Source organism: Aquarana catesbeiana, linkage group LG09 (genome assembly GCF_042186555.1).
Source record: "Aquarana catesbeiana isolate 2022-GZ linkage group LG09, ASM4218655v1, whole genome shotgun sequence".
Taxonomy (NCBI): Eukaryota; Metazoa; Chordata; class Amphibia; order Anura; family Ranidae; genus Aquarana; species Aquarana catesbeiana.
Window position 1 is genome coordinate 66,295,607 of NC_133332.1, and position 10,780 is coordinate 66,306,386.

At 40.0% G+C, this 10,780-nt stretch overlaps 1 protein-coding gene across 3 annotated transcripts in view; it reads left to right on the forward strand.

The window, feature by feature from the left end:
• Positions 1–9,619, forward strand: part of LOC141107751 (gap junction delta-2 protein-like) — a 94,103-nt gene extending 84,484 nt beyond the window's left edge. For 2 of the 3 annotated variants that reach the window (XM_073598685.1, XM_073598684.1), the window contains exon 2: positions 1,847–9,598. In XM_073598685.1, coding sequence (XP_073454786.1) covers positions 1,847–2,678 — 832 coding nt within the window. In that variant the 3' untranslated portion in view covers positions 2,679–9,598. Of the gene's footprint in view, positions 1–1,846 lie in introns of all 3 variants that reach the window. The other variant, XM_073598686.1, reaches the window with a different exon arrangement.
• The last annotated feature ends 1,161 nt before the right edge of the window (positions 9,620–10,780 follow it).

A 10,780-nucleotide genomic window follows, 5' to 3' on the forward strand; every position in this document is an offset into this window, starting at 1 on the left:
TAAAGATCACTTCTAGGCAGTATGGAAAATCAGGCAGGAAACTGCAAATATAATCGAAGAAATATTGCTTAAAGTGTAACTTTAGCTTTTTGGGGTTTTTTTTGGATATTCATATGAGAGAATATAGCATAAAGCGTAACTCCAGATTTTGTGAAGCTGTCCTTTAAATGTTTCCTCCATTCCTGCCTTATGTACATATACATTTGAAAACTATGGTTTCACTCGGTGGTGGGATCAATGGACCTGCCCAAAAAAATTATAACTTTTTAAGTGGAGGTTAATTTTCTCCTTTCCAAGGTGGTTAACAGGCCCGTCCACCTAGACCAGCTGACGCATCTTTTGGGCCTTTCCATGCGAGAGCTAGAGAAAAACCTTAAAAAATTTATGAAGCACATTCTCACAGCCGCTAGATGTTTAATTACTGCCCGGTGGAAACAGACACCCCCCCAACATTTTCTGCCTTTCTACAGTGGGTTGGAGAAGTGAGATCCATGGAATACCTTATGGCAATAGCCCAGCTAAGTTTACTGCTGTATTGGATGCTTGGGATGATTACTTAGTCCTTAATGCGCCTTAATCATCTTGGTCTATGGCACGTTGAGTGGCTTCTTTTCCTCTCTCTCTTTGGGGTCTGGTACCCTGTCTCTTTTGTTTATCCTCTTTGCTTTTGATATATTTCATCCCTTTTATGTACCATGTTACTGCATTGTATTCCTATTATGCATTACGTTTTTTTTTCAACTTGATTTAGTACTGCATGTTTTTGTAGGGGCTGACCCGCTTTGCTGTCACTGCTGTGGCTTCGGAGTGGGTCACCCCAGTTGCTGTTTTCATTACATGAGAAGCTGTTTATTCGCTATTCTAAGTTTTGTCATCTGTGCGATTTCATGTTGCAGTGATTTCTAGTACCTATGGTATGCCTTTCAATTTTTTTAATTTATTTCTTTTTTGTAAAACTTGAACATTTTTCTTTAAATAAACAGTTATAAAAAAAAGAAAACTATGGTTTCTCCTGATTTGGTGCTGGGTACTCTGCTTTCTTAGAACTGAAAACTATGGATGAGAAATCCCAGCAGCCAGTTTCACAGGACAGCATGCATGTGGTTCGAATCCCAACCACGACACTACCTGCTTGGAGTTTGCATGTTCTCCCTGTGCCTGCGTGGGTTTCCTCCGGGTACTCCGGTTTCCTCCCACACTCCAAAGACATGCTGGTAGGTTAATTAGATCCTGTCTAAATTGTCCCTAGTATGTATGAATGTGAGTTAGGGACCTTAGATTGTAAGCTCCTTGAGGGTAGGGACTGATGTGAATGTACAATGTATATGTAAAGCGCTGCGTAAATTGACGGCGCTATATAAGTACCTGAAATAAATAAATAAATGTGCAGAGATCCTGGAACAGAGCCTGGAGATATCTGCAGCATTTCTGCACATGCGTTCAGGTCCAGGTGTGTCATCCTCACCTAAGCGGGAATGACGGACCTGAACTTTAGAAAAAAAATATATAATATTTAAAAATTATATCCTGACATCCAAACACATAATGCTGTAACCATATTCGCCTCATATTCTGCTTTCCTTACATTTGTCTTTGCTGTACTGTATCATCCTTTATACTCCTATCTTCATTGTAGGCCTTATAAAAATGTATAATATTAAAAAAAAGAAAAAGTGCTCGCAATTGTTCCTTGGTAATTTATAGCAGAGCCCATAAAGTCATATATACAGTGTGTGTAGCTGTATGTATATAAATGTGGTCCATAATTTTGTAAAAAAGGTCAACTACAAAGCATGTATGATTTTTTTACCTAACAGATTACTCATTATATACTTCTCTTTGGCAGGATTCTGCTGACTGTGGTTGTCATTTTTCGTATCCTAATTGTGGCTATTGTTGGGGAGACAGTCTATGAAGATGAACAGACCATGTTTATGTGCAACACTCTTCAGCCTGGTTGTAACCAAGCCTGCTACGATCGAGCGTTCCCCATCTCCCACATTCGGTACTGGGTCTTCCAGATCATCTTAGTGTGTACCCCAAGCCTCTGTTTTATCACATATTCTGTCCATCAGTCTGCCAAGCAGAGGGACCGGAGATATTCCTTCCTCTATCCCCTTTTAGAGAAGGAACTGCCACGAGAGAACCGAAGGATGAAAAATATCAATGGAATTTTGATGCAGAATCAGGACCTTTCGTCCAAGGATGAGCCAGACTGCCTGGAAGTAAAAGAGATCCCAAGCACGCCTAAAAAAGCAGCAAAGAGCCCCAAGGTCAAGCGACAGGAAGGCATCTCTCGCTTTTACATCATCCAGGTCTTCTTCCGGAATGCTTTGGAAATTGGTTTTCTGGCAGGACAGTACTTCCTGTATGGTTTCAGTGTTCCACCTATTTTTGAGTGTGACCGTTACCCTTGCGTAAAGGAAGTCGAATGCTACGTATCTCGGCCCACTGAGAAGACAGTCTTCCTGGTTTTCATGTTTGCTGTAAGCGGCATCTGTGTCCTTCTCAATTTAGCCGAGCTTAACCACCTTGGCTGGAGAAAAATCAAGACAGCAATGAGGGGAGTTCAGGCTCGCAGAAAGTCAGTGTGTGAGGTGCGTAAAAAGGAGCCATCCACTCTGGCTCAAGTGCCAACATTGGGGAGGACACAGTCCAGTGAATCGGCTTATGTTTGACCCCATTCTGTTCACGCCAATGGTTTAGAGCTCCCCTCTATACTATAGAGAATGTAATCGGAGGATTATTAAATATGGCTGCGTTTGGCTTCCGTCTTCCAACCATCAGTGGAGACCCTCCAGACTTTGTTAGTAGCCTTTTGATAACTGGAGTTGCTGGCTTATTACAGGAAGCAGAACCTAGCTTCCAGTGGGGTGGGATATTTGAGAAAAGGGTGGGACACAAGTATAGGGACATTATTTATAAAGACAATTTTGTCACTGTAAAGTGAAGAAATATTGCTTGGTACTGTTGTAACCTTTACCTTACATTAATTTTTTTATGCCGGCTGCTAAATGGAGTAATGATAGAGTGGAGTCCTTAGATGGGTATTTCAATTTAAAAGATCTGCACTAACACTTCAGAAGCCATAAAAACTGGGCAGGGAGGAGCAACAAATAACGCAAATAGGGGTACTTTAGAGAGGAGTTTATGAAGCCTCTCATGACTGTTATATACCTCTCACTTCCCATGCGCTGCAAACTCCCCCCCCCCCGCCAAATAAATCCTCATTCACACCTCACTCGCTATGGAAACATAATGATCTTTCAAAACTAGATAAGCAGTCAGATTTTTTTTTATTCAAACACCATAACAGAGGACCTAGAGGGGCAAGCAGATGCCATCAACAACAAACTGGTGAGGCAAAGAGAAAAGGCCATTAGGTAGAAAGAGGAAAACTCTTGGGATGAGGAAACTGGCAGCCAGAAAATGGAACAAAAAAAAAACAAACTCAAAAAGCAGACAAAAGACATAGAAGGGCAAAGTGAGAACAAGCGCATAGAGGGTGAAAACAAGCTACAGCACTAGAAGGCATGGGTATGTTTCAATACTCATTAGTTACAGGAGGGAACACTGCTACACACAGTGGATGACTGGGAGCCATACAACACCCAGACGGCAATGAACACTTGTCCAGCAAGGTTAAGGAACATTACAGCACTCAGTAAAAAGACATTGGAATTGGCAACAGATAGGTAATGAAGCAGTGAAAAGCTTAAAAAGCCAGGTAGTAAAAAACTAAGACCAAAAACCATTACAACTTTCAGAAGGTAGGCAAGGATACACAAACACAAAAGGCAGAAATAGGAATACATCTTTCTTAAGACACAGAACTTAAGGTTAAATATTCTAGCTGGGGAGAACACAAAAAAAATTTGAATAAGGAAGTAAATAGTACACCTCAACATACAGAAGGCAGGAAAGGGAACAATCCAACATTCACCAGGCAGGCAGGGCACAGTAGAGCTTCCAACATATAGAGAGGGGAGATTTATTGCAGTTGTTATTTTTTAAACATAGTATAACATCATGGTAATGTTGACAAAAAAATCATCTTTGGGTTTAACCAATGATTTTATTGCTTATTAATTCTCTTCGGTCTACTTAACTTGGGCTGTGGCAGAAGCATGTAATTTACTAACATACTTTGTGCCTAAAGGTGTACCTCTTTCTCAGCTCAGAAAGTTGGGAGGCATGATTAAATAGTCAGGACACACTACACATTAAACATGTAAGCAAGGGGAACACTACAATATTCATTAGCTAAGAAGGGGACACTAGAATATTCAATAAGTAGGCAGGAGAACACTATAGTGTTCATTAGGCAGGAAGGGCACATTACAATGTTCAACATGCAAGGAGGGGAACACTGCAATGTCCATTGTAGGCAGGGCACATTTCAACAGTGAATATGTAGGCAGCAGGAAGACAGAAAAGTAGGGAAATGCCGCAAAATGTAACAATCATTTAAAAAATACACAACAGCACTCCCCAAGCAGGTAATGTGCAGAAGTGTAATTCTAGATGGGCATATAGTGTAATGCTACATAGTTCAGTAGGCAGTGGGATGCAACTGTTAAGAGCTGTACAGCTCTTCACACTCAGGCAACAGTACGGCAGCTCACTCAACTGACAACGACTCTGAGTAGGCAAATAAGGGAATTGTACAACACTAAACAAGGAAGGGAAACCTACAAGATGGATAGAAACATAACGGAACACAACATAACTCAATAGATACTGCAACACTCAGCAGGAAAAGAAAGGAACATTACATAATTCTGGAAGTAGACGAGGGGGTACAGGGCAAAGGGTGAAAGTTGTAATGCTTAGCAGGTAGACAAGGAAATCTTACAACATGAAGAATGTGAGACATCACTGCTACAATAAAAGTTTGAGGATAAGGCTTCAGAGCAGATTTTATACAGTGTGGATTGATAAAAGTGCGGCGGTAAAGGTTAAGAAAATAAGTAAATTAAGGTAAGTAAATATGTTTGCATGTTAAAAAGAAATTTTGAGGTTAAGTCTCTGAGATAATGAAAGCCTAGGCTTAGGGCCAAGAAAACTTGGAGTGCATTTGCGGTCGTGTCTGCATGTTGTGGTGCTATTTTCATTTTCATGCAGTATACGTGTTTTACATACATCACCATCAGCATATTCAACACATTACAGCTCATGATCTTATATAAAATATCTGACCAATAAAAGTGACCAGGATGTCACAACCTAACCAGCATAATGCATGAGACAGGTCTGTAATAGGTTTTCTTAAGGGATCAACCCAGCTAATATTTTGTATATGGGTGGATTCTGGAATGTTGAAGAACATTCCAGCTTCTTATGTGTCTGAGGGACTCCAGATGTTAGATTGGCTGGCTGTGTCCGACCACCACTCTACAATCCTTTATTTTGGTCCCACTCAGGAGTAAGGAGTATTGATATAAATTTTAATGTGGAACACACCAGATTGTAATGGCTTGGGCAGATGGGCAGCTATGTCTCCTACATTCCTTCAAACTCCAGGAATCTGACAGGCCTCATTTGGCAAACAATGGCATAATGGTGGCCTGACCTACTGAATTTTCTGTTTTGGGAACTTTACAGCTTAATCTAGTTCTACATGATAAACTGGGACCCTTCATCATGGCCATCAATTTTTGTCAGATTCCATTGTAAAAAACAAAAAATGTTACAGATCTCGATAACCCCCAAGCTGTACATGTAATCTGTACATTCATATCAGGAGGTGGTAACAGAACTGCATGATCATGCATTAAAATAATTTGATGAGTTTGGTGTCAGCACTCATAAAATGAGAAGTCTTGAATTTTATAATGACCAATCTGCAACCACTACGGCCACCACCAAAGGGGAACTGGGTGGCTTCAAGTATTAGACCTACTGCATTAAAGTGTCTGGTAAAAGTTATTGTTGTTTATACCAACCATTCAGATGACTATTTTCGTTAAGGGATTTTAAGAGAAGTAAACTATGTTAGGGGCAATAAGAACTATTCTTTTTTAGATACTTTTATGAGTACCTGTTTACAAGACCTGACGTTGGGTCTGAGGTTTCCACCGATAAGCTGAGTAAAAGTCATAATTGGCACTTTCCACATGATCACAGGCTCCAACTGAGCTTGGCTGATGATGTTATCCTAGCTGACATCATCACTGCAACAAGGTCCATGCAAGCAGTAAGATCCATATAAATTAGACTTCAATTTCTGGCCGATCAATACTTCTATGTGTCAGTTATTTATAAGGTACTAGAAACAAACCAATCCAAAAAAAAGAAAAGTTATAGTTTTATCGTTTTTATTTCCTTTGATACCTCCACACAGCAGAAAGAAATTGACTTTCAGATTCAGATTGAACACGATTGGCATGACCTCCAGTGACCTTAATGATTACTCCATGCATATGAAATGCATAGTGGGATGTAGACATCCCTTGTATTTGTAAAAAATGCTGGTTTGGGTACTTTCCAAAGTTGGTTTAGAACTGACTGCACCAAACATTTTATGTATACAATTAAAGGAATATGGAAGTACCTTGTGGTGCCTGCATTTTGAAAATAATATCAATAAAACATTTACTTTTATGACAAGTTCACTTTAATTTAAGAAAAATATGTGAGTAGTCATCACTTTTAGGCTATAGCCACCTTACAGATTTGGTCTAGCGCCCTGTATCTCTCAAAGATACCAATGATGATCTGCAATTGAGTTCTCATCTCTGCCCATGTGCCACAGCTATTTCACAATTTTATCAATCAACCCTGGGTCGCCATTTATTGTACATTATGGTAGATGCAAGAGGAGAGAGACTTCACAATGGGCTAAAAGAAGGGCAAAAAAATGTAATAGGAGGATCCAACTTGAAGGTACTGGGAGGGGCAAGAACTTAGTGGTTTGATCCACTTGCATCTACCTATAACCAAATATCACTTCTACATGAACCATCCCTTTAACAACCGTCCATGGGGCTCATGATATTTGGTGCCCTAAGATTAATACCCAAATGTAGTTTCCAAAATAAATAAATAAATAAAAATTACGATCCATTGAGAGTATGGCAAAAAGGTATATGGTCAATGTATTAATTTAGTTTTAATAACATCTTTGGAAATGTCAGTGCTCTCTGCGTGGAAGCAGCAGTTTTGCTAAATCGATCCAACACCCCTCCCCATTTATTAAGTCAGGCTAGAACTTTTCAATCAGTGAAGCTCACACTCCTTGCTGATTGGAGAGCAAGAGCTCTGACTCTGTAGGGACCTCTGTGTTGGACCTCTGCAGAGAGACTCCTGTTCACATGCAGAGGGCACTGACTGTTGTACAGATGCAAGGGATCAATTAAAAGCAATTAAACTAATAAGATATTAACCATATACCATTTTACTGTATCCTCAATGTACTGTTATTGGATTTTTTTTTTTATCAAACTACAATTGGGCTTCAACAGTTTGGTTACAATTAAAACCTATCTTCAGCCAAAACCTTTTTCTGGATAGACTTAGGAAGAGTGTATATATATATTTCTCAAGTTGGTATTGCTGTCTGTAACCCTCTTCTCCTACTTCCTGTGCAGGTTAAGTGAGGGAAATGGTTGCCACCAGGACAGGAACACACATACAGCAATAATCACTTGATGGAGATTCTAACCCTTCCCCATTTTTGCTGTTGCAGTCTGTGGACTCGCACTCTCATCCCGTTTTGACAATGGGGTCACAGACTGCAGTAAAAACCTTACAGATGTTCTATCCTATCCCTATTATGCTCTAAACTAGAAACAAAAAAAGATTTGGCTGGCGTTGAGCTTTAAGAAATGCAATCTGTCCCATGAGCAACATACCTTTACCTAGCAGCTGATCCATAAAACATACAGATAACAATACCTTCTAGTGGAAGGCAAAGTAGATTTTGGCCAGATTTATTATATTTCCGATTATAAAAATATATATATTTGTCCTTTTTTTATTATTTAAAGGCTCCACATTCATCATAACCTGAACTTTTTGTATTATTATGACCTGGTATGCAAGCATGTATTTATTAGCCTGTTTTCTAAAAAAAAAAAAAAGAAATGTTGGACAATACTATAACAGAATAATAGTTTATTTATTTTGTTGATGAACTACTGCTATGGGGACATTTAATGGGGTTTTGATCAATTAAAAAAGTTCCCTAAAAAGAATCACTGCCTGCAACTTGCAAATTCTTCCTCTGGAGGGATATGACAGTGGGCACTATGGATTTCTTGAGGTATTTCCCATGCGGAGTCAGTTCACAAAGTCCGCTTCACGTTATTCCTACCTTCATCAGCAAACCAGTGCTGTTTCGTGGTGTCACCGCCTGGCACGAAACTGGCACACTTGGTCAGACTCAGGATACAGCCAACAGGAAGCTAATTAACGGTGCTCGTATCAACCAAATGTACAGAACTCTCAATGAATTGCTGAATTCAAGAAGTGACATTTCTGACGGGGAAGGGGGTGGGAGGGTTTGAAGTTGTGATGCAGCGCATGTCAAGTCCCACAATGCAATGCAGGTTTCAGCTGTCAAACAGGTGCAATATTAAGAGAATCTTAAGTCTCAGGCATCCAATGGAAAAAAAAAAAAAACATGAATAAATAAATGCTGATAAGACTCTTTTTAATGTCATGAATTTATGTCAAAGGCATAAAGGTTAAATAATATTGGGCTTTATTGTTCAAATTTTTACTTAAAGCAGACTTTTACTCTAGAAGCTGTCCATAGGAAAAAAAAAAAAAAAACAAGACTAGTCACCAGTATTACCCACAGTCTGCCTGCAGCTCATTTTTCCCCATTACTGACTTACAATGCCTTGTTCTGCACTTTGTCTCTGTGTGGAGGCAGCCAGGTTGGTGTAGGCAGGGCTTTGCTTCCTTGTGTCAGAGCCTCCAGCAAGGAGGACAGTGAACAGCACACAGTAGTCACATCACATCAAATCTCACTCCAAATCACCTGAGACTAGCAGGCAGAGGCAGCCGTACCTAATGCTAGCCATACCTGGCTCGAATTCTAGCCCTTGCTGAATAAGCAGAAATTAAAGATATGGGTGGCTGTCTGCACAACCTGGCTGAAAAACTTGTCAGGTGCATACGAATTCAATTAGATGCAATCACTGTTCGGGTATTCAATCAGTCACAGGTGCTACGTCTATCTGGATACAACAGCTGGCAGGGGAAATTCCTCCATGGACACTGTTTAGCATTGGTGAGGAAACAAGTATTTCCTAAATTTGTATGGCTAGCCTTAGATCTAATGCTGCAGATAAATAGCTATATGGTTGGTATAGGCATAGGAGTGTCTAGAAACTCCTACATACCAGAAAGTTCACTGCTATTTCTCAGGAGGAAATATAAGACATTTTTAGGGTACTTAAGGAAGTAATAAACGTAAAAACAAAAATGTAACATACTGCAGCTTACCATTCCTTAGTTTCCCCCATATACTGTATCCCCAAATAATTGGAATAAATGGACTTTCTTGGTACCCAATAATTACAAGTTAAATAGAAAACAAATTTTATTCCTACAAAATATATAGAAAACAAGTATCCAAGTATAGATTTCATCAAAAACATCGGACTCATTGTGGGACCCAGTATTAAAGAACAGACAGTTGCATGTTACACTGATACTTGGTACCCTTCAGAATAGAAGATGGAGAGATAATTAATCCTCAGTAAACGGTGAGTCCTCTACATGTTTGACAGATATTTTCACTTCTTCAGGAGGAGTAATAATAGAAAAAATCTTTAACAAAATATGATAACATGGTAACATATAAAAATATATAATAAATGGTATACCAAGGAATGTGGGGGACCATATTAACAACACTGTCGCTTACCAATAAGTACCGAGTATGGGGGACAACCAAGACCGTGGCACCATCAAAATTCCCCCATGGCAAGCTAGTGGGGCTTGCAATAAGTATATGTAAACTGATACCCATGGCAGAGACTACAAGTAAAAATAATGAAAAGATAAGAGATTGTGTATGCTGTTTATGCCCTATTGAAAAAAGGGAAGTGGGGGGGTTGGGGGTGGTAAGTGGGAGAAATATAGGGAGTGGAGGGGGTGAGAAGAAATAAGGGAGGGGAGGAAACAGGAAGGGAAAGCGAAGAAAGGGGAAAAGGGACGGACCAGGGAAAGGGGGGGGGGGGAGAAAAAAGTAGGGAAGGAAGGGGAAAGAGAGGGGGGAGATAAAGGGGGGGGGGGGGAGAAATAAAGGGAAGAAATGGAGGGGAAAAAAGAAAGGGAGGGAGGGAGGGAAAAAACAAATGGGATCATAACCAATCTCAGCCAATCTCAGCCATGGTTGTAATACAATAGTACACTGTCCTGAAATTAATAAGAAGTGATTTAAATTGCCAGGGGGGTAGGGCAATGAAGCCCGCCCCCACTTCAAAAGAGGAGGTTGGATCTAATGCTTGAGGGTGTGGTGATTCCCCTGTGTTGTGGAGTTTGCAGGGGGGCTTTTGGAGGCAGTATTTTATCGAGGTGGGTCTATACTCTTTTGCCTTATTACATACTAGTGTTCAAGGGCCTGCAGAAAATATATTTGGCAGTGTCCACACCAGTAATCAATGTGACTGAGTTGTTGGACTGTATGTGAGAGATGTGGTGATTTTATACTATGATCTGTGTGAGGCACCATTAGCTCATTTGATATTTATTATACTTTTAGGATACCTTGCTGCCCTTGTTATATATATAGGGGTGATTGGGCCTTGGAATGAGAGCTGGCCAA